The 25,539-nt window shown below is 36.0% G+C and overlaps 1 protein-coding gene across 2 annotated transcripts in view; it reads right to left on the bottom strand.

Annotated features, from left to right (window-relative positions):
- Nucleotides 1–1,287: 1,287 nt before the first annotated feature.
- Nucleotides 1,288–25,539, bottom strand: part of LEMD3 (LEM domain containing 3) — an 86,638-nt gene continuing 62,386 nt past the window's right edge. The window contains exons 5-13 of one of the 2 annotated variants that reach the window (XM_072655278.1): nt 14,376–14,455; nt 14,130–14,293; nt 13,019–13,120; nt 12,781–12,883; nt 12,064–12,242; nt 6,432–6,513; nt 3,858–3,963; nt 3,700–3,778; nt 1,288–3,485 (exon numbers count right to left, since the gene is read on the bottom strand). In XM_072655278.1, the coding sequence (XP_072511379.1) occupies nt 3,322–3,485; nt 3,700–3,778; nt 3,858–3,963; nt 6,432–6,513; nt 12,064–12,242; nt 12,781–12,883; nt 13,019–13,120; nt 14,130–14,293; nt 14,376–14,455 (1,059 nt within the window). In that variant the 3' untranslated portion in view covers nt 1,288–3,321. Of the gene's footprint in view, nt 3,486–3,699; nt 3,779–3,857; nt 3,964–6,431; nt 6,514–9,203; nt 9,329–12,063; nt 12,243–12,780; nt 12,884–13,018; nt 13,121–14,129; nt 14,294–14,375; nt 14,456–25,539 lie in introns of those variants that run through there. The other variant, XM_072655279.1, reaches the window with a different exon arrangement.

Here is a 25,539-nt window from a genome sequence, read left to right as displayed (position 1 = left end):
TCATGGGATTTGGCTTAAGGAGGGAATAACACACACTCAGTTGGATATGGAAATCTATTTTACCCTGCAGGAAGAGAAGGGGATAGGAGAGAGAAGACAACAGAAGGGACAGAAAATGGGGGAAGGGATAATCAGAAGCAAACATTATTGTGGAAGGAAAGGTCAAAGAAGAGAACAGAATAAATGAAGGGCAGGATAGGACAGAGGGAAATGTGCTTAGTCTTTTACAACCTATTATGGAAGTGCTTTGCATTGTTAGACATGTATGAGCTATAACAAATTACTTGTTTTCTCAATAAGGGTGGGTGGGGAGGGAGGGAGAGTATATGGATTTCAAAGTTTTAAGAATGAATGTTAAAAATTGTTTTAGCATGCAACTGGAAATTAAGCTATGCGGGCAATGGAATACAGAAATCTATTCTGCCCTACAGGAAAATAAAGGGGAAGAGGGATGGAAGAAGGGTGGGTAACAGAAGGGAGGACAGACTGGAGGAAGGGGTGGATGGGGTGCATGCTGTCCTGGGGTGGGGGGTGGGAGGTGGGGAGAAACTTTTGAATTCAAATTCCTGTGGAAGTCAATGTTAAGAACTGAAAATAAATAAATTATATATTTTAAAAAAAGGAATGCATCTAACAAAAAAATCTGCAGACACCAAAGTAGGGTAGGGTGGCCTTTACATCCCATTCTTTTTTAATACAACCTGGTAGCACATTGCCATCTTTGTAACAATCCAACACCAACTGTTTTTATGATGTGAGCTTCCTTCTGAGATCAGCTTGAGCACCTCTGCAGAAGGCCTTTTCTGATTCCCCCCTTTGTATTTACTGTAGGTATATTTTGTATGTTTATTTCCCTCACCAGAAGACAAACTTCTGGAAGATAAGACTGGTCCTTTTCTAGCTTTCTATTTCTAGTATCTGGCACTTAACGGATAAGCCCCAAGGGAAGGATGAAAAAGTGAGAGGAACAAGGGAGTTATTCTCAACTTTTACACTGTTTTGGGGAGATCTCTCTCCTCAAACAAGTACAACTCCTGAAAATTATTATCCTCTATCTGCTCAGCCCATACTCCTATTTTGTCTTAAGAATTTTTACAATCTTTGCCTAAAGGAAGGAGAAATACTCTTGCTAATCCTAAGCACCATTAGGAACTGTTTGGATGATAAAGGAGTCACTCAACAAGATTGTTAGAAAAATTTAGCAAAAACTATCATTTTTTACCAAAGAAAAAAGACAAGCAAGGCAGACACAAATAAGGCATTTAAAAAAAAAAGGCCAGGCATATATAAAAACCCCTAATAAACTTTTAATTAGAGTTTTTTTTCTTTTTGTGTTTTGTGTTTTTTTTAAACAGGACAAGTGACAAATTACATCAAACATCTGAACGTCTCAAATGTCTAGGTTATTATACACATTCCCATCTGTCTTGCAGGAAGGGATATTGGTCAGCTTAAACAGTTGTAGGTAAAATATGCGGCATAATAGTACATATTACAATAAACGTACAATGTTTACATGAAATATATTTTAGAAGCAAGGGAAAGATGCATTTGCATCAAAAGGTGACCTTTTAAAATGCCACAGCTATTTTTACATTCATTCTTGCAACAGGTCACAAGATGGGGTCACTAAGCTCAAGTCAACAAATCACTATGATGCACATAAAATACAGCAAGATCAGTTAATTTATATATTATGTATTTATATTTTCACACTTTAGCATCTGAGACGTAAACTGAGAATTTTAAATGTATTCTCTTCAGTTAACAAATCCACCTTTTATTCTTCATAAACATGGTGCCCACAAAAGCACGAAGGTAAGGCACAATAGGGTTTTGTGTTGCAGAAGTGTGCATCATGTTTACTTAACCAGAAAACGTGCATTATCTGTGCAAGTTCATGCTGCAAACCCAACACATTTACAAAAACAGGGAAAAAAAACTGAGCTTTAAACAAAATTATTAGAACTCATGTATTTCCAGGCTTGCTATCTATGCAGAATTCCTTCTGAAGAATTGATAGATATGCTGTATCAACAGGATATTAGGAGAGCCAATCAGAAGAAGACAACGAAATTTTGCTCAGCAATCATTCTTACTCAGAAATTATCAACAGTAATAAAATAACTTATCAATAGTTGAATTTTAATACTGAGGCACAAAGTAATTGTCACTTGTACATTTACTATAACTCCAGCTCTCAAACCCAAAATCGCAAATATTATTTGTCAAACAAATGTACATTTTATTGCAAAATGGTACACTGCTTCCAACTTTACAGATAACTGGGTGGTTAAGACTTTATTAAATTATAAATAGATTGGGAGAATGACTCAATCCCAATGGTTCTTTGTCACAGTCCTGTTACAATAAATACAGCTTTTCACAAAATATTTTTCCAGTATCTGCCAATTGCTTCTTTATTGCTTACATAAATTTGAATTCATTACAATTGGTATCAGAACTTTTCACACAAAATCATAGCCAGACGTTTTATATAAAACCTATAAAAGATATTTTAAACTGGTAGCTAATACTTTAAGGTGTTTGGCTGATTGACCTAAGTGATGGTACAGCCTATATATTTATATATATATATATATATTTATATATATATTTATATATAATATAAAACATTAGGTTATGAATAAAATAGGAAGCTTATTCACTGCATTAATGCAGACATCCTCACAGAACAGGACTACCTTTGCCACCACCAGCATTTACATGTATATACAAAAACCAGTTTAAATATATCTGCATCCCTTCACACTAATATGCAACCACGAAAGCCAAATAAATTTCCCCATATTCCAGCGGCAGCAAATGAATCTCTTATCCCAACAGAAACCTAAGATTAAATTCTGAAATTAACATTTTTACCTATCAGTCATCAGGAACCATGTAGGTGGTTGGTTACAAAAACTCACAACATTAGTTCATAGGAAACTACGGAAATGCAAGAAGTCTTTGTCTCTTCACCATGCTTTTATGTGGTTATTAAAACACTTCTTGGTGCAATGTACAACCACCGTAATGAAAAATGTTTAATAAATTCAATGTTCCTCATGCAAAACTTTAAATGCATTGGTTTATTTGAGTTCCCCAAATGACAGGAAGCAATTGTTCTATTTGTTCAATGTTACAATAAGTCCCTTTGGAAAATGAAGATTTCTGGAACATTCAAGCAGACCTGTGTTCAAAAATGAAAATATTTCATACAAAAAGCTTAAAAAAAAAAAAATAAAAAAGGAAGACCGGCAGCCAAACAGGGATTTTCCTGCTGTGAATAACAGTCTTAGCAGTGGGACAAAGCCTCTCTCAGGAGCTTCCCTGAGTGGGAGCTGTGCCTGTCTGAAGACGGAGATGAGACATGGAGTTCATATGTTTGCTTGATGGTTTCAAGGGAACACTGCAGGTGAGAGCTTGGGGAAAACGGTGATGGTACCTATCCAGTCGCAGGTATTTTACTGTTACCAATTTTCCTGTTGTAAAATACAAAGAATGGTTTAGATTCTAAGAAGAAATACTACAGTTAGCTCTTATAAGAAAAAAAGCTACTGAAAGATGCACAACCTTGAAACATAAATGAATACTAAATATGGATCTAAATGGGTTCCTCTTTTATTTGAAATGTTGAGTGATTCTGATACATAAAATCACGTTTTCCCAAAATGTTTTATAAAACAAATTTCTTACCATCAAACCACGAGCCATGTAATGCCTTAAAAGCCTTTCCAGCATATTCTGGAGATAGACATTTAACATAAACACAACCCTGCAATGAAATAATAATTACAGTCAGTTTCATTTCATTATGCCAAATCAATGAAATGAATGCATGCAAGCTCATTTACCTCACATGAGTTTCTGTCTACAGCAATGTGAACGATGCCATCGTTATCACTGCATTTTTCTAAAATTGCTTCTTGAATTGCCAGGTGCCAATGATCCCCGATTTCCCTAAAAATCAATTTTAAAAATTTACATACAATTATTCAATAAAAAAAAAACACTGTTGCAATATGCCTATCAGAATTCATTATTTCAAAAAGATGCACAGTGATATTTGTTACGATTTAAAAAAATTCATATTAAAAAGAATCACCTCTTGCCTGGACAACTGTGATTGTCTCTGGAATCCCCTTCCTGCCTCAAGTACCTCTTCTTGCCAATCCATTCTTACCAACCTGATATTCCTAAAGCACAGGTCTAAACACATCACTCAATCTCTTGCTAAAAAAGCTCTCTGCATTGGTACCCTCTTGTTTCTTATGATAAAATACAAACTCTTTGGGAATTCAAAATCCCTTCACCATTTCAGGCTTTTATACAACACATTCTTGGACAGAATAAGGATGTGCTTCCCTTCTATCTCCCACCTCAGGGTGCTTTTCACAAGCTATCCTCTGTATTAATCACCACTGAAGAGCAACTCCAGCTCCCTTCAAAAAGCAGCTCAAGTACCTTTCCCTGCCCCCAAGGGCTACCAGTTTTCCCTTCCAAAGAAAGCAATTTAGTATGTAAATTTTTGCTTTTGCTTCACTTAATAGATGCTGAGTAAGTATTGGCTGAATAATATTTAAACTCATCCTAGCATCTAACAAATTATTATGAACCTTCAAATGATGTCACTTTACCAATGTTAAAATGATGGCATTTCTGAAAGAATGGGAACTATGTTAAAAAATATAGGATTAATGCTGAGTGATTTTTTATGCTTAAGGTGCTACTTTCTTAAAATCTTGATTTTTCTTTCTAGCCACAGTGTTAAGCTACATTTTTTTTTGTAGCAAAATAAAGCTTTCCTTGTGGTCTGGTCATAAGGTACAGTACATAAGCTTTGAATAGCTGAAATTATAAAATGCTTATATTTATGTAAAAGCTCAAGTGCTTTTCTACTTTGAAATTTTACTTCCAAAAATATGTCTCAAGAATATAAATATTGCCTCATACATCACTTTAATAAAGTCATATTAATTAAATAACTCATGAGTCAGTTATAAGGGTGAATATCCATGAAAACTGAAAGATATTTGACTTTTTAAAAAACCTTTATTAAAATGAACATTATAATACAGTAAAATAGACATTCTACTAGGATATTTTAGTAATCAAAGAATTTCCCAGCAAGCTATTTGTTGTAATGAGCTTTAGCTGGCTAGTATGATATTTAAAAGGAAAGCAGTGGAATATAAAAAGTTTCACTGACTTAAAATGTATCATCTATACTCAAAAGCTCATAGGTGCAATACCTGGAAATTTTTCATCTTTTGCCAGTTCCTTAGAAATAAAAAAAAAATTGACAGAACATGCTTTGGAGAAAAAAATGTTTTAATCACTATCTTGGATATAATTCATCATTATCATGACAGGGGTTTTTAAAAAGTTAGGATGTCAAATGAGAATGAAAGTCATTCTATAAGCATATCATCAAATGGTTTCATTAAGTGAAATGATTTTATAGGGGGACAATTCTATGAATGTGCTCTACATGGGCAGTAAGGTAACTGATTTTTATGCAGTGGAATTTGGTTGCAATATATGAAAAATCTTATTACAAAACAACACTAGGTAGGGCAACCATTTGGTAAAATATAATTGTAAATTATTATGAAGGGACAAATATACTTGAACATACCTTTTTATGTAGATGTAGTAACTGATTTAACTGGTGTAGAAAGATATAGTTTTAAAGCTTCTACCCAAGCAAATTAGTAACACAAGTACATTGAGTACACGGAGAAGTTAAGGGGTTTGCTCACAGACAGCGAGAGTAGAGCAGAAGTCAGACCAGGTCTTAATTTCAAGACTACTCCTCTATCCACAGTGTCTCTTAGGCATGCTTGATACAATTACAAAAATGTACTATTTTATTGCCATCTACATCTACTTCTACATGATGTCAGATAGGAGTGAAGTGTGTGCCTGACGGCTAGTCTTATACACAAAATGTACCTCAGGCATTATTAACAAGAGGACATATATTTTTTACAATTACAATATTTAAAGTGAAAATGTACAGCCACCTGTCAGTATACCCAAAGGATCTCTGTGGGATGTGTTACTGAGGATACTCTTTCTACTTAGATGAAAACCCTTTTTCTATACTTTAGTTGCTACAGCTGAAAAAGTCACAATCACAGAACCATGCTGGTGATGAGGGCCTCCCATTTAGGTGGACCAGTCCTTAGAGGACAGAAACATAAGCACGTCAACTTGGAAGGCCCTGCTAGGACTTGCACTCCACTGGCAAAGAATTTGAGGCCCTGAGGGTCACCTCCATATCATGGTGAGAGATCTGGTTAGGATTCCAATGCTACAGCTTGAGAAGGGTATATGAAATACATTTTCATACTTCTAACTAAATTATCTCATCTTCAGAAGATCTACAGAATAAATCATTTGGTATCTATAGCTATCATACTTACATAACGGGATCAAACATATTTCGAATCTTTAGGCATGGCGTCAGACTATTTGGTGGTGAATTTCTTCGATCTAAATGAAATGCTAGAAAACACAAACAAATCAATTTTACTAGTATTTTGTGGTTATGCCCCTTTATAGACATGTATTTCATTTTTAAAAAAAAATTAATGAATCCCTCTGCTTCCACCATTTCAAGGGAAGCAAGAGTTGTCAAGAAGGGATGTTATGACAACTCTGATAGTTTGGTTAAGGTAGTTGATAACTTAGTAGCCTGGGGCAGCAATTAAAAAAGTTCATTATTTGTCTAGGGGCTAAAAATTATAATAAAATTGAGAGGGCTTTTTTCTTTCTGCACAATGAATTCTTGCCTCATGGTCACCGATCCCCTCAATTTCCACATGCATGGATGTTTGTGAAGCTTTATGATTCTCCACACCTCTATAGTAATAAAAGTGTTTCTGTTTGGCTCTTAGATCAGTCAAGTTCTAGGTTTTCCTACTTCCTCAATTTCTGATGCTCCAGCTGAGAAGAAAGAACATATGTCCCATAATGAATGGCATAACTCTTCTCCACCTAACCCAAAAATCCTACTCTTAATTCTATGGACTAAAGACCGGCCATCTTCGGAAGGGATGGCAAAGACCTTGCAGATGGAGACTTTTACCCTCCACAGAAGGAATCAAGTCAATTTCAGAGTCCTTAGAGCTATCTTTTGGGGTGAAAGTTGTATTGTTTGGTAAATACTACAAGTTTTTGATGTATTTCTTGGGAGAAATCAAGGTTGTAATAATAACATACACTTCACAACTTGAAAGCTTAGGAAAGGTTTCATTTTTTAAAGTGCCTAATCAAAAATTGCAATTGTCTTTTTTTGGCACAGTAAGAAAAAAAGTTTTACCTACTCTATTAAGTAGTACAATGCTCCAAAAAAACAAACTCATTTCAGGTATTAGGAGTTATTACATTGTGGAGGAGCAGCACAGCTCCAATTTAATGAGGAGCAGTCACATTCCATTCTTTGAGGCAGCTGGAGAAGAACAAAGATTTTAGAATTGGAATCTTGGATGATCTACAGAAAGCTGCTTGACCTGTCTGTCCCTTTATTTACTCAACTGCAAAACACAGGTTAAAAACCTTTGTATTCTGTAAAGTGTGTGTGTGCGTGTGTGTGTACGTGCCAGTTGTTAACATTACATCATTTTAACAGTATACAATGAGATCAAAATAATTTGAATGTTTGTAATATGGCTATACACATGTGTATATCATATTAAAGTAAGGGAAAGTCTGCTCTTTCACTATTTTACTTTTGTAACAATCTATACAGTTATGAAGTCTCACCAAGTATAAACAGAATTAACTAAAAATTCCTTTAAGTTCTATATTTGGCAAACTCCAACAAGCCTTGGGATATACTATATATAGCAAACTTTAAAGTCCATTTTGAACTCCACTGAAGAGAAGCATTGTGGTGGAGAGGGAAGAATAAGGATTTTCAAGTCTATAGACCTGAGTTTGAATCCTAGCTCTGACCTGAACTATCTGTGGGATCCTTAGGCAAAAGAAGTTCTGGGCACCACATCAGTTTCCTTTCCTGTCAAATGTGGATAATACTTACACTAAATGAATCACAAGTTTACTGAAATAAAGTAATTTAAAAACCTAAAAGAATCTACAGAAACACAAACTTTTTTTTTTTAAACCACTGGAGGTTAAGTAGAAGTACCAGAAGAGAAAACTTAACACTTCCCTTGAAGCCTGCTTGACAGTGAGAATCTAGTTCACACTTTTTGAAAAGCAGTCTCACAATGATATATTTCATTTGAGGCCCAGTGTAAATAAACTCCAAGACTACCTTTTGCCACATGCACAGAGATTTCCTCTTTTCCCACCTGTCTTCATTAAAAAAATTATGAACATCATTATAATTTAACTGAGGTTTAGATAGGAATTTTAATGATGTTCTAGATATTTTAGAGGCATCAGAACCTCCAAATCAGGAGAAATCTAGTTTTCACAGTTTGGAAAAGCAAGTGAAAGTAATCATCTTTAAAAGTACCTTGGGAGCTTTGTAAAAGCAATCTGAGGTCATTCCACAAAATCTCATAATTATCTTACTGCAAAATCTAATTATAAAATATTATACCAGGATTATATGTCCATTAAAATCAGGCACTAATTTAAATCAAGTCTGATGAGTTTTAAGTTCTTGTTTTAATGTATCCTTTTTACACTCACATTTGCATTTAAAAGAGGACTGTTATTCTACCTGGCAAAATCCAGACTATCTTTAGTTCATGATATGAAATAAAGTAGCCCTTTAACTTTGTAGGATGATCAGTTGGAAAAAAAATTGTGACTGGTTTTTTAGTGTTTTGATTTTGTGTTCTCAATATAACTTTATTACCTTTTAGATGAATGCTGTTTTCAATAAGTAATGGTGAGTATGATTTTGTAAAACAAAGAACAAACTTACACACTCACCATTTTCTGATGTAGGACTTCCAGCTCCACTGTGGATCAAGAGCTCCATTTTTGTGAGACATCCCTTTCCCTCCCACCCCAATCCTACCTCCTTTGCTTAGTTTGCTGGTGACATCATAATAACCTTTGAATCCTGCTACAAAGGACTAAGACAAGTCCTTTTTCTTTTTTTTTTTGGTTTAAATAGCACACGGTTTTGTAAAGTTTTATTTTTAAATGTTATACCCCAATGGGTACAAAATAAAAACTTCACAGAACTGCGCAATATTGTAAGAAACAGAACTTACCTGACCTCTAGAGGTCGGCTTCATCAAAGAACAAAGGTGAGTGTGATGTTACCAGCAAAACTGCACAAAAGGGGCATCACAGCAAGCTGGAGCTAGCCATCTGTGGTGGGTCTGGCCATCATGAACTTAAAAGGAAAAACAAATGGTAAATTTTCAGTTGAACATGAGGGCGACTGTGTGCCTACGGAAGACTCGGGTTTTCATTATGTTGTGGGAATCAAGAGGATTTCTTTGTGGGGGGGAAATGAAAGGGCAAAAGGAAATGGAATATATAAAACTCCTGATATTTTCAACAAAATTAATCCATTTTCCAGTGGTTCATTTTTGCTGCTATAATGAAAAATAAATTCAGTTTTAAAAGAAAAGCTGGGCTTGCAATTCTCTGTTCAAATTTAGGGGTGTTGCAAATATTCTCATACTCAGTTAACAAAAATGTGTCAGCAAAGATCAATTAAATCAACAGTATCATACTTAAGAAATTAATGTGTTGGCACTGGATGGGTAATAAGTTGTCTTAATCAAAATTTGGAAATAGAATTCAAACAGAAACATTATTTAAATTCTTTGAAGGCCTGAGATATCTTTTGTAGAAATAATTTAACTTTAATTGGTCCTTGGGAGATATTGACAAAAAGCTTAAGCAAAAATGTGACTTGGCATAATATCCCACGTTCCCACAAGACATACCTAAATTTCAAATACCAAAATAAAAAAGTAAACCATGCATTTGGAAACTAGTCTTGAATCTAAATTTAGCAACAGAGGCTCTATTTCACCATCAACTAACAAGATGTCAGTTTCTGCAGCGATAATTTTAATTCCAGTAATGTCCAACAAAACAAAGACTTCATTAAACACAATGGGCACCACAACAGTAAAACAAGCATAAGAAAAAGGAGACACCCATGTAACTAGGAAAGCAATATGGTATAAAGGACAAAATACAGGCACTCTGACCTTGCAAACTAACTCTGCATTTTATAATTTTGACAATCACTAACTCACTGGTTTCATTTTCATCATAAATAAGACAAACAAGGTTCAATGTCGTGAAGAAAAAAGTGGCTTATCTAATAGTAAAAGGCAATAGATGAGATACTATCTCATACATAAAATAACATTTATTAATTGTACCAATAACACTAGCAATTATCAATAATTAATATATTGATACTATATTAATTATATTGGCATTACAATAGTTTTAGAATGTTATACAAAATACTACATAATATAGTATTTCATCCTTTCCAATTTTTCTTTCAAACACATTTTTCTATCAAAGCCTTCCAACATGTCTATAAGGCAGATAAGATTGCCATTATTAATCCCATTTTAAAATGAAGAAAAATACAACTGAGGTTAAATGTCTTGCTCAAAGTCACACTGCTGGTTGGTGTAGTCAGATTAAAACATGTACATCAACCTCTAGACAAATGTACTGGTTCACTAAATTTTTCACTGAAGTATTCTCCCAGCCTCAATAATTACTATGTTCAAAGATAATAACTAATGACCTTGATGAATAAATTAAGTCTTATCTGTCCAATCAACATTGTCAAGTGTTAAAATTATTCAGTGCTTATGTCATACAGCACTGGGATCTAATATAGTCTTTAAATCTCTTAAATATTCCAATTCCAAATACACACTAAGTAAAATTCAATGTCTAAAATATAGTGGGAGGGGAGAAGAGAAGGAGGGAGAAGTGATAAAACCCTATGGGTTCATATGGCTTTGCTGCAAATTTTTTTTCTGAAGGGAAGGGGGATGAGGGAAAAATATGACTTTTAAGGAATCTGAGTGCAAGCTTAGCCAAAAAGGGGTGGGAGTGCAGGGGGTGTATAATTGTTTTTTAAAGGACAGAGTGGGTATGATGATAAAAGGATATGAATCTAGGCACAAAAGATGTATACACAGATTCAAAGATGATTAATACCATCTTTATATTAAGATGATATAATTATAGCTGACATTTATATAGTGCTAACCAGCCTAGGCAATGGATAGCACAAAGTTGTCATCCTCATTTTACAGAGCTCACATAGCTTGCTGAGAGTCACAAAACTAGCAAGAAAAAATAGAATTTGAAATCAGGTGTCCTGACTCCAAAACTAGTGTAATGGTAAGGAAATCTGAAGTTGAAGATCTTCCCTGCCCCTTAACAGGCCCATGTGACCTGCTTTGAGTTTTGGTCCAGCCCACAGCCTGAGTCACATGGAGTCAATGGTAGGAGGAACTTGCTGGAACAGGAGGAGCAGGAAGGGCAGAGCTGGAAGAGTAAGGTAGAGCTGAGGCTAAGTAGCTAGCATGAGTGAGAGAGGGAGTGATTTTGCCTAGGGGAGCTTGTTTATGGAAGGCCTGATGGAGGGCAGTCTTCGGGATGGCCATATTCCCTGAATTGATAATGCGTATAGATTTCTTTGTTACTAGGATGGATTTGGCTTTCTGGTGTTTGAATAAATGTCTTGGTTTTGTCTTTGAGGAAGACAGTTTATATTTTGCATATCCATAGTGGCTGCTTTTAGTATCACACTGGTGATACAAAGTTCTACCTTTCCACTGCATAACACTTTATTCTTTGATTAAGAATTTTGTCTATCAGTGATCCATTTGAAATGTGATGAGACCTGCTTTTATATAATTTGAATCCCTTTTTAGAACAAAAGGTTTAGGTCTGTCCCAAAGGATCATGGATTTATAGAAGGAAGGAACCTTACAGGTCATCTAATCTAATCCCGTATTTTACAGATAAGGAAACTGAGGAACAGAAAGGGTAAAGTGACTTCAAACAGTTGTTCCCTGTGCCTTGAATCTTTGACGGAACTAAAAATAAAAGATGACTTAAAGGGCTGCATACCTTGTCCTTGCCAAACTTTAGAAGGTACCACTAAAATTTTGTCACGGGATGCTGCTGGCTGTATCCACCTCCAAACCAGAAAATCTACACCACCTATTCTTCGTGTCTCTGTTCGAACTCTAGATTCGTCTGCTGCCAGGAAATCAACGGCTCTATCCCAGACTTTCTTCATTTTTTTCCTAAAAGAGAGACCAAATGAAATTAAATTCCCATAGCTTGATTCATTGTGCATTAAAATGAAATATGCCACATTATCTTTTATTCCCAGTAAGAGATCAGGTAGCATTTCTCTTTAAATTTTTTTTTAAAAATACAACAAAAAATTTATGGCTTTGCTTGTGAAACAGCATTAGTTGATTGCCCACTTGTGTTTACCACCAACCCTCCCCTCCCCTCAAAATATTCTTCTGTCATACAATTTTGGATCCCAAGACTTTTCTTTCCATCTGTCAAGGGTTCTTGGGCTCCAACACAAAATAAAATGAAACAAAGGGGGGCAATGAGAGAAGTACCATGCAAAAAGATGAGGACCACAAAAGAGTCTAGTTCCAGAACTCACCTATGTGGCTGCTAAAATAAGAGGAGGGTAGAGTGATGAACAACAGATTATGAGGGTCCAAAAGGAGGCAGACACTAAAAACACAGGCAAAGTTCAATGGACATGCTATTTTAAAATCACCTGCATTTTAATTTTCTTCAGTCATGCTTTGAACATACCTGTCTGGAGGTGGTATTAAAGAATCTCGTACATGTGGAATAGGCATGTATGGCTGTAAATCTTTATTTTCTTGGCAAGCATCATTATGACTTCGCAACACATCTGAAAATATAGTAAGGTACTGTCATACTTTATGGTTGCATTAGTTACTCAAGAGGTCCTGACATATTTTTCTTTTTAAATAACTATCAAAATGTTGCTCGAAAAGCACATCTTAGAATTTTAAAAATTACATACCTATAATCTTTATCACCATATCATACATCTGCCTTGTTTCTTCCTCTTCTTTCGTCCAGTGATATTTCACATAATGAAGAACTACACAAGCCATCACTACACCTGAAATATTTTAAAATATGCTTTTAAAATTATGCTTGACTATACCTTAAAAACATTTTAATCTTAAAATTTATTAGAAAGCTAGTTTTCCAAGCTTAGTATTTATAAAGTCAACAATGAATGAGGATTCAAAGTATTATTTTAGCACTAATTAAAACATTAAAAATAGCCTTAAAGAAATTTCCAGACTGTTTCTTAAAATGTTTCTTAAGAAAGCACCCTCCATTACTGTAACATTTATCCATTTATATTTAACCTAATTTTAAAATCTAAAGCTACATGACAATGTTTTACAAAGATTTTCTTTATGAGTTCAAAATAGTGAATTACTACAAAAGCAAACAGATGAGTCTAAACTTATCTAAATAATCTCCTCAAATAATAAAAGGACATTATTTTTGAAAAACATAACTTTAAGAAGGGTTGGAAAGAAAAAGGAAATGAACGAAATTGCTTTCTAATAAAAGTTTCACCAATAAACATGAATGGCAACATTTTATGACATTCAGAGTTCTTGATAAATATATATCCAAAGTATTTCAAAGTAAATGGATAATTTAAAAATCACATCTTTTTCCTACTTTCTCTAACATCATTTTCCCCAGTAAAACTTTCAATGAGAAAAGACAAAAGTCTGTAAAAAAAATAAATAAAAGTCTCATGTCCACTCCCACCCTCCCATCCCACAAGGCTCCCCTGAAATCCAACTTAATATGTTTCTTGAGAGTTCCTTGGCACATAATCAGTATGGTATACTGGAGAGAGTGCTGTACTGGGAACAAGGAAGACTCTGGGCATGTCACTTAACATCTCCCAGTCTCAGTTTCCTAGACTGTAAAATGGGAACACATCTACTCTCACAGGGTTATTGAGAGGATCAAATGAAATAATATAGGTTAATGCACTCTGCAAACCACACAGTGAAACATGTGTATTAGTTATTATTTTAACCAACGGCAAAAATCCTTAACTCCAACATTGTATAAAGAAGGACTGTACTAGAACTCACCAAAACACAACAGCAACAGTAAGCACACCAACAACAGCCTGTGGGTCACAGTAATAAACGCACGCCGAAAGCGGCACCAGAAGGACATCTGAGGTCTGGTAGACTGCAGGAATTGTACATCAGTTATGTTGGTCAAATCTTCATTCGAGCCATTACCAATACACCTGTTTAAAAACAGTGAAGAGGGAGTTTAAAACCTAAGCCATTTTCTTATAGAGGAAACAAAATCAAAAGAAAAGTATTTACCTTATGCCAACATCCTTTCCATTTTCTAAAATCCATTGCAAAGATGTGTTAAATACATCTTCGTATTCAGGACCTAAATCCTACCCAGAAAAACACACAGAAGAACAGATTCCTTAGTAAAACAAACTAAATTATCATAACAAATTGCTAAATTTGAGAGCTGCAAGGCAAATCAACGATCATCTCTTCCAATCTATACACAAAAGGGGAAATCAACACTATGATACACCCCCAAAATAAGGTTGTCAAGACACTCTGAAGTCTTCCAAAGAAGGGGAATCTATGCCTCTAGCGGTAGCTATTTCATTTGTGGACAGTTTCAATTGTTAGGAAGTTTTTCCTGGCATTAGTCTGAACTCTTTTTTTTTTTTTTTTTGCAATTTCCAATCTACCATGACATCTCTAATTACCTGAAGTCAGCTGTCATGTGTCTCCCCCTCTTGCCTGCTTCTGGCATCTTCTCTAGGCTACACGTGCCCACTTTCTTCGACCGATCTTTATATCACGTGGCCCTGCACTATCTTAGTGGTCCTCCTTTGGACGCTCATTAGCTAATCAATGTCTTCTTAAACTATAGTAGTCAGAATTAAAGATTAAATTAAATTAAGAAAAAATTAAATGCAGATGAGGTCTGATGACAGTACAAAGGGAATACTTTCCCTCTCCTATTGCTAAAAACTATGCCCCTCCTAACGAAGCTCAAGATTTTATTAGCATTTTTGGCTGCAGCATCACACTGTTTATTCTTGCTACGCCTAAAGTCCATTAAAAAATCAAGATCTTTTTAAGGAATAAATGCTATCCTTTCATCTGCTACTATACACTTCTGAAGTTGGATTTGTTAACTGAGTACAAGTCTTCCCATTCATCATTAATGCATTTCGTCTTATCAGACCCAAACTCATGCTCTATCAAAATCCTTTTGGATACTGTTGCGCAGTACACAAGCTACTCCCACCAGCTCTGTGCCATCATGCAAGATGAGCATGCTCTTGGTGTGCTGATCTAAATCACTAATAAAAATGTGGAACAGGCCAACCAGAGAGAGATCTGAATTCCTGTGGGACCTCCGACACGCTAATATTAAAATAATCAATACTAAACCTTGGCTTATTAAACCAATAAAATGCTTGGAGCCTAGTAATTCAAACAGTTTTTCAATCCATCTGATTGTATTCCTATTTAATCCATATCTTTCTACCTTCTGCACAAGGTTAGAATGAGATATTTAACAAAAACTTTATAAAAAACATGCTCTGCAATAGTTATATTGTTGCCACCTCCTCCTTACTTAGGAGGAAGAAAGGAAATGAGGTTAAATCAGAAACAACCTGTTCTTGATGAAGCCCAGCTGCTGCTGTTTCTAGATGCTTCTAGGAATCCAAGCCAAGCTTGCTAAGCACTAGTTTGCTAGGTACCCCCCTTCACACACTCCCACCTGCCCAAATCAGAACATTTGCCTTTTCCCAATCTTACAGCACCTCTCCTATTCCTAGTTACTGACAATGGCTCAGCAAAAGCATCTGCCAGATCTTTCGGGATTCAAAGAAGTGATTCATCTGGATCAGGTGATTGGTTAGGTGTTCTTTACTATCTCCTTATTTATCTGAAGTGTCAGTAGTACCATCATTTTTTGCTGTCATTCCTGGTCCCCCTCCTTTGCAGAAAATCAGAAGAAATGAGAACTAAGCAGCTATGCATTCTCCACATTGTCAATTATTATATGCCCATCTGTGCAAAGGTCCCACATCCCTCTTTTGGTCCCTTTTCTTTCCATCCTGAGCTAGCACTGCTGATATCAAGTTTGTAGGGCTACAACATATTTTTTAAGGGCAGCTAGGTAGCACTGGGGATAGAGCACCGGAGCCTGCAGTTGGGAAGACACGAGTTCAAATTTGGCCTCAGACACTAATTGACCATGGGACCCTAGGCTTAAACCCCATTTGATTGAGTTTCCTCATCTGTAAAATGAGCTTTTGGAAGGAAATGGCAAACCACTCCAATATCTTTGTCAAGAAAACCCCAAATGGAGTCAAAAATTGAACAAGACTGAAATGACTGAATAAACAACAAAAAACGTTTTTTATATTCATTCTCTGATGCTTGAACTTGCTTCCATCTTCTGTGCATTTCTTTTATAAATATAAGTTGATTAGTAACATCTCTATGCATCCAAATTGGCCTCATCAAACAAATATAATTTTTGTTCTTCACTGGAATTGTTTCCCTTTATATTTTCACATATCACCCATCTCTCCTGGGCCGACTTCCCTGAAGTATTTTATTCCATGAGAACTTACCCATGTTTACTCTGAATGCATTTTAAATCTGCTTTTCCATATCTGACCATGTGTCAGACTATGGGTAGACTTCCTCTGCTTTACCACAAAATCTAGGAAACTGGTCACTTCCCTCCAGAGTTTCTATCACTTTCACTCCAGAAACCAGTTCCTTTCTGCTAGTGAAAATTAGATCCAAAATAGAATTTCCCCTTATAGGTTCCTCTGCCATATGAAGAATTAAAAATTAACACTAAGGCAAATGGCTATTAATTAGCTGCTCTGCTTTTGACAGCACTCCAGCATATACATCTGGATAACTGAAGTCTCTCATCAGTGCTATATAAAGTCTCTGTGCCAGGCTTGTGGTCTCTTTCCCAAACTCCTCATCCATTCTTACTCTCTGTTGGAAGGAGAGGGCAGTGTCATAAGTATATGGCAACAACAAAATCACATCTGTTTCTCTCTCCACTCATCACCCAAATATTATTCTTTATGCTTCTCACCTGTTTCCTGGATTTCCTCACAAGTGAGTAAACCTTCTTAATATAAATACACCTCAGACTTTTACCAACACCCTGTTTCTTTTGAATAGAATAGATCCATCCAGACCTGTCAACCGTTTCACCCCAGGAAGTCTTGGTGATAACTGAGGTCAACTCTGCCTCCATACTAGGACACTGCATTAGGAGCTATAGTTCCACAATTGATGCTGTGGGTTCTGGACCTCTGGTTCTTTTCTTGGATTTTGTCTCACCTACTCTTCCTCCTTCCTTGTGGCTCCTCCCTACAGTAACTTGGAAATAACAGTCTTCTCCATGTTTCATCCCATTTAACGCCCCTTTGTACAGACTTCCAAAATACTCTTACCAGGTGTACTCCACCTCTGGTCAAGAAACTTCCATCCCAATACTGTAAGCCAAGCCTAATACCATTCTCTGACACCACCTGCTTGGCTATCACTTCCCAATTTAACTCTTCTCTTCTGCACTCCTTTCCTTTAACAGATTACAGTGAAATAAACACAACTTGTGCCACTAGTAGTCTTCAGTATCTTGCCCAAGAATTGTTAATTGTCGGCAAAATTTTTTAAATTCCTACTGGAAGTGTCATGTGTACCTAGGTGAATCAGGAGAAGTGGGCAGCTAATATCTCTCTTGATAAATCTTGGAAAGTTCTCTGTTATGTCTCAGATACATCCTCTATAAAAGACCTCTAGATTATTATCAGGTCCACAAATAGGTGCTTGAATACAACTACCGCCATCACCACCACTACTACAACAACAGTTCTTCTCTTCTTTCTTATTTTGCACATCACCATTTTTGCAGGTACCTCCACCAAGCCAACATGACTTAATTTTTTTTTTTAGAAAAGGCAAATTACACTGAAGTCTGTGAATTAACCAAATTATTGTTAAAATCAATACTACCAGAAACAGTATTTTCAACCTATTATAACTAAAAATCAAAGGTACTCATGCTTTGCCTCTCTCCATATACTCAGTTACAGAAAAAAAAAGATGCTCTAAAATTTTTTTTAAAAGCATAGGACAAATACACGAAGTTTTTGTACAGGATTATTTTTGCATTTCTTATAACCAGACCAAAAGAACAGATTGCTAAGGGTTAGGCACAAAATATGATGACTTCAATATTAAGTGTTCATCAATGTGATGTTATTTTCAAAATAATTGGATTATTATATAAATAAATATTATATAAATTATATATTATATAAATTATATAAATTTCCCTCAACATTTTTCTCTGATTTTTTTGCAAATAACTTAATAAACTACATCTTTCAAGGTAAATTCAATGAACTTTCATCTTTTGGTCTTTTATATAGAGATAAGCTTCAAAGATATTTGATCACTTAATTACAGAATCTTCTGTAAATTCAAAATTTTGTATGAGTTTACTTATAAAAAGGAATACCAAAATGCATTTACTATATCAAGTGAAGTGACAACCATTTAATAACAGAAGAAAATTCATTAAGTTATACATGCTATCAATGTATCCTTAAATTTTATTTTTAAAACTGCCTATTATGTATCAGCTACATGATAAGAAAACAGAGGAAGGAAAATGTATTCTACTTCCTATCAACACCTGATGTTTCCTCATTTTCAGAAATATGGTAGTGTCTCGCAATTTTCACTTCATTGATAGAGAAATGCCACTAGCAGCTGCAGGGATGAGGAAGGGCTTCATGTACAAGGTCAGCCTTAAAGGAAGAGAGTGACTATGAGACAGTGGAAGAGGGAATGCCTTCCAGGTGCAGGGGAAAGTCAGTGCAAAGTACAGACAGGAAATGGAGTGGAGCGTGTAAGGAATAGAAAGAAGTACAGACTATATCACAGAGTGTAGAAGTTGGAGCAGTGTCTAACATGCTGGAAAAGACAGGCTGGGACAAGGTTGTAAAGGGCTTTAAAAGCTAATCAGAGTTTATATTTTATCCTAGAAGTTCCCTACAAAGAACTCTGAGAGTAGAGAAAGTGAGTGATAGCACTGGTCAGAGGCTGCTAGATGGCACAGTAGACAGAGCTCCAGGTCTGGAGTTAGGACGACTCCTTGACCTCGGGCAAGTCACTTAACCTGTCTGCCTCAGTTTCCTTATCTGTAAAATGGGGATAATATCACACACTTCCCAGAGTTGTGAGGATATGATGAGATAACATGTGTAAAGCACTTTGCAAACATTAAAATGCTACATAACTACTAGTGATTGTTATTATCATTATTATCTATGCATAAGGAAAAACACTGGCAGCAGAGTGTAGGATAAAAAGCAAGAGTTGGCAACTTAGCAATAGATAAGTAATGGCTTGGATTGGTTTTTGCACTGAAAAAAATACATGTCATTGATACATATTGTTCTTACATCACTGTCACAGCAGGGGAATCCTCACCTCCCTTGTGAAGAATAAAAACAAGTAAAACATGATGCAATACCCTCAGCTGGCAAGGTAAACAACATTCTTTGCTAGTGGCCCTCTGCCTCAAAGAAATAGGCACATCCAATATGCAGACTGAATCTAGAGATAACAAGTGTTGAGTAGGTGCTATGCCTGGTATCCTTGAAATACTAATGTATTCAGTTAGGTTGTCCAGTGCCTTTGGATAAACCCTCCACAAAAGACAAGGATTACACAGAATAAAAAGCCATGGATACATGGTACAAGTACAGAGACTTGTTAGAATAACAAAAACTGCCATATAGGTAAAAACAAAAATATTCTTTGAATGCTATGTAATCATAACAATCAGATTTATCTCCAGAGAAAACTTAACAAAATGAAGCTTCCCCTACTCCAAGAAGGGGAAAAGGAGGAGGAAAGAGGGGTTAAAGGGGAGGCACCACAAGACCCCTCTTGGTGCAGAATACTGTATATATTGTGTTGGATATGATTAATGTGTTGTTTGGTTTTGTTTAACTTTTTTCTCTTTACTGTTATAAGGGATGGCTCACTGGGCAATTGAGAGACGGGATATAATATGGGAAACAAAGATAATGTAAAAGTAAAATGGACTGACAAAATAAGACGAAGAAAAATGCATTCTATTTTTAGGATGCTAGGAAAAACTGAACTGTCTTAAAATCTTTTATTACAAACCCTAATTTTGGTTTCACTTCGGTTAGGTAGAAGCAACTCCACTGTCTATTTATTTGGACCAACTAAAATGTTTTATAAGAAAAAAAAGCATGAAAGGTAAAACGAAGGGTGAAGAGAAGAGGGAGGGAACTTTGTTATTGGCAATTCACAGAATGGCTGCTCCACAAGCTGGTTAATAGTATCTTACAAAACATAGCAACAACCATAGTGCACGAGGAATTTTTCTGGTAGACTTAGTCCTTCACAGCAATGCGAGGACCTAAAAAATTCCCAATGGGCTCTTGAGGCAAAATGCCTTCCACATCCAGAGAAAGAACTATGGAACTGGATCGCAGAATGAAGCAGATCATTTTCCTTTGTATTATGCTTTGTTTTGTTTTATGGTTTCTACCATTCATTTTAACTCTTCTATGCAACAGGACTAAAGTGAAAATGTATTTAACAGGAATGGATGTGTAGAACCTATATAAGATTGCACATCATCTGGAGGAGGGAGTGGGAAAGGAGGGGAAAAAAATGTAAGATATATGGAAGTGACTGTAGAAAACTGAAAACAAATAAAATAATTTAAAATTTAAAACAATAGTATCTTACAAAGGCTCAATAAATACAATTATAACAAATATTTTAACTCCCAAATGGTTGCTGCCTTCACTTCCTCTCCCCTCCCTCAGCCCTGTGTAGCCCAGTTTCTGACCTCATCACTTTGCTGAAACTACTCTCTCCAAAGGAACCAGGAAGCTCTTAATTATTGCATCTGACCATCTTCTTCATTCTTATTCTTCTTGACCTGTTACATGACATAGCTGAGCACCCTCCCCACTAAATACTCTCTCCTCAAGGCATTTTCATGACATTCCTCTTTTCTCATTCTCCTTTGCCTTGTTTGACCACTCCTCCTCCATCTCTTATACTGGCTCATCATCCATATCATGCCTCTACCATACTCTGTAGATGTGTGTACCAAGAACCCTGGGGTACCAAGGTTCCATTTTAGGCCCTCTTCTCTCTCTACATTCTCTCAGTAACCTCATCATTCCCACAGCTCTAGCAACTCTATGTAGATAACTCACTAGTAGATCTACATATTTTGCCCAATACTGCTGAGTGTCAATCTAGCATGTCCCAAAGGCATTTGAAACACAACATATCCAAAACTGAACTCAATCTTTCCTCAAAACCCTCCCTTCTTCCAAACCTCCCCTTCTTTCACAGATACAACCTTCCTTGCAATCTCCCAGGTTTGTAGTCTAAGCATTACCTCAGACACTGTACTCTCCCTCAACCCACATATCCATTATATTGTTAAATCTTCTTGTTTCTACTTCTAAAACATCTTTGGCATACAACTCATTCTCCCTACACACAGAGCTACTACCTTACCTCAGGGTCTTATCATTTCTTACCTAAAATACTGCAACACCCTCCTAATTTGCCTCCCAACCTGAAGACTCTCCCCCACTTCTCTCCAGCTTCCACACCAGTGCCAAGATGATTTTCATACACGCAGACCTGACCATATCACATCAGTTCCTTTCTATTGCCTCCAGGTTCAAACACAAACTCCTTTGTCTAGCTTTAAAAGTCCTTTACAACCTGGTCCATCCCAACCTACTTTTCTGGTCTCACCAGATATTTCTTCCCCTCCCACACTCTGCAATCTAGTCAAATGGGTTTTTTTCCACTTCTCACACTTCTCTGCCTTTGCACAAAATACATTACACATAAAATACTAATTTTCAAAGACTTGGAATAAAATTAAATTTGTTGTTGCTGTTCAGTTGTTTCAGTCATGTCTAACTCTTGGGGCTTTCTTGGCAGAGATACTGGAGTGATTTGCTATTTTTTTTTCAGCTCATTTGACAGATCAGAACTGAGGCAGAGTTAAGTGACTTCCCCAAGGTCACACAATTAGTGCTTCTCTGAAGTCACCTTAACCTATCTTCTTGAGTTGCCATATTTTCCAGAAACACTGGACCCTGCGTATGCTGGAGGCCCTGAACAAGTCAAGGATAAAGTCCCACCTGAGCTGACATAATTGCACCTTTAACTGGATTCTCAGTGTACCCTTGAGGGTCAAACCCCTAGTAAGTGTCTGAGGTCAGATTTGAATTCAGGCAGATAAGTCTTCCTGACTCTAGGCCCAGCACTCTATCCAATGTGCCACCTAGCTGAGCCTGTGACATCATGACACAAAAATAATCCAGCATGGCCAATTTGGCACAGATGAGGATGCTCTCAGAAGAGTTAAATGACTTGCCCATGGTCATTCATATAACTAGGGTGTGTTATAGCTAGGAATTAAAGTTTGACTCTAAGTTCAGGTCTCTTTTTGTTATACTGCACTATCTTCATATAACCAAGAGGCTGCCTTTAAAACAGCTGGTCCTGCACTTCAGTGACTCCCTGTGGTTTCCAAAAACTATCAGGTTTGGAACAGGTTTCACCAACTTGGAAATGCTTCAAATTTGGGCCTAGTGACATTATATTGTATTTCAAATTTGTGCTGTCTAAAAACAAGCCTAGCTAAACTTCAGGGAGACTCAATCACCATCCACCACCACACTTCATGCTTATGAATTTTTTGCTCGTACTAATTATCCAAAACAAGTCATAGGAAGGCTGTTATTTTGGCGGGTGAAAGAATTATTCACACTACCAAAATAAAAAAAGTAACAATAAAAATTCAACATTATTAGAAGTCAAACTCTGAGTAACAAAATTAATCAACGTCCTTGAGAATAGGTATTGAAATATACCCCAAGCCTCTTCTCATTTCAGAGTTAAGTTATACACAATGAAAGATGTGGTCACTACATCATTAATTTTTACTTTTTCTTCTTCCACGAAAGGGTTCAATTTAAGAAAGGATTTCCCTTCTACAATATGACAATATATCAATAAAACGTAAAGAAAAAACTAAGCATGGCCCATAAAAGATTCTGGTTACTTGAAATGTGTAGATATTAGATAAAAAGGAATCCGTGGTATAAGTACTCCTAGACATCAACAAAAAGCTGATTAGAATAGTGAGAACTAGGTTATTTCAGGAGAGTAATAAAATCATGTACTATTTTCTTCTCACACTTAGCCTCAAAAAGTATATTGCCAATGTCATTACATTTCCTTGTCACTATAACTATTAGGGAAGATGGTAAGGTATGTGTGTGTAAGGTGTGTGTGTGTGTTTGTCTGTGTGTGTGTCTGTGTTTTGTTTGAGGTTGTGATGGCCCGGGCAGGAATCTGAATGACAGATACCAGAGTCTAATAAAAGTACTTGCTTTGCACTTTCCCAAGGTTTCCTCAGCTGTGCCTACTCACCAAGACTCATCCTCAGTCTCTCTCTTCAGCAGCAGCTGTGACAGGTGAATACAATTTTAGTACTTCCATGTTTCCTTCTGACTGTACTTGACAGAATACATTTTCCCATAAAAACATTTCAGAAGGATGGTAAAGTTTCTAGTCTAACACATAAAATATCTATTTATCCCATAATTCAGCTAATATAGCATACATACTACAGTTTAATTTTCTATTATTTTTCATGACAAATGTGCTGTACTGAAGTTATGTTATGGGTTTAAAAATATTTGAAGGCTAGTCTGGGTACTTAACTTTTGTATGGAAAAATACAGATTCCTGAGAGATCAAATTACAAAATGAATGTTGGGAACACTTGTTTTTGTGTTAGGGAAGCCTATATTTCAAACAAAAAAATATGCAACACTAAAATGGTCCACTAGAGGGACCACAACCCTTCACACACAAAAATAAATCTACTTTCTATTTATGGGGATATAAAAAAAATTAAAGCTACTTCATAAGAAAAAATAAATAGTATAGACAATCTGAAAAAAATGTCATGTTTCCCAAAGTAGAGACAAAAGATACCAATAGAAGAAGGGATTAAACTGAAAAGCATGCAATGCGTGTGCAAACACACATAAATACACACACACCAGGCACAAGTGACTCAGTTCATGGCTATGATTAGGGCTGCAGTTCAGAGCACATCCTCAGTCTACACCAGGGTTGGGGAACCTACGGCCTCAAGACCACATGTAGCCCTCTCTAGGTCCTTAAGTGTGGCCTTCTGACTGAATCGAAACTTCACTCTACACAGTACGTATATACAAGGCAACTGTTATTTAAAAAAACAGACACTCTCCTGGGACAGTACTGTTTATAACAGAAGTCTAGATTTGGCATCACAGGATCTAGGATCATATTCCATTTCAGCTACCCAATACTCGTGTAAACTTTGGGCAAGTCATGAACCACTCTGGACCTCAGTTTCCTCACCTGTAATGTGAGGGAGCTAGAACAGAAGATCTCTAAAATTCCTTCCAGTCCCAGAGCTTGTATGACTTTCTTTCTCCCTTATGACCACGTGACTGCAGTTATATTAAAAACATGACATTTAAAATCTTTCACCTGGCTATCAGACATGGTCAGCAAAGTTTGAAATCGATTTACCTGCAGAGACTCTCAACATTTTTTTCAAGTTCTAACCTCATATGTGTAAGTGGAAAAGCAGTTCTCCCAATGAATAGAAGGAGCCTACCAGGGCCACAAATACCACAGAGAGCTTAAAATGATGTTCCAAGCTGAAAAGGTTTAAATATACTCTAACACAATTGCAAATATGAGGGTACCTACTGTTTCAACTACTTACAAGTTTCAAAAAACATTCAGTATTTTCTAGAACTGTAAGACTGAGAGCTGAAAGGGATCTGAGAAATCTTTTAGTCTACATCTCCTTATTTTATAGATGAAGAAATTGAGGCTTAAAAATGTTTAACAACTTGCCCACGGCCAATGTGGAGAGTAAACAAAAGAGCTGGGACTTGAACTTAGGTCTTTAAATTCAGATAAAATATTCATGAATAAGCTGGGGTCCTTTGAACACTTGAATGCATTTATTCTCCAGGAAATAATGACTCCAGTATGTCCGTCTTTTATAAAAATTATATATCAATATTCTACTGGACCAAAATAAATTTCTCTAAATATAAAGTTATTTTGGGCAAAGTATATGTGAATATTCTGTATTTTTGCATATATATAATCTTGACAGCAGGGACATTTTAATTTTTATTTTCTTCTCTGCTTCAAAGTGCCTGGAACGTAGAAGCTTTAGCTAAATCAATGAATGAAAGCCATAAAAATATTTTGAAAACCGGGGTTAATCCTATTTTCCAAATATATCTAAGTAAGCTTTAAAACGATTCATTAGGATGCCATTCAGTTCAATGGTCTTAAA

Source organism: Notamacropus eugenii, chromosome 3 (assembly GCF_028372415.1).
Source record: "Notamacropus eugenii isolate mMacEug1 chromosome 3, mMacEug1.pri_v2, whole genome shotgun sequence".
In the NCBI taxonomy this organism is placed as follows: Eukaryota; Metazoa; Chordata; class Mammalia; order Diprotodontia; family Macropodidae; genus Notamacropus; species Notamacropus eugenii.
Note: the sequence above shows the minus strand (reverse complement) of the source record. Positions and strands in the feature narration are given on the sequence as shown.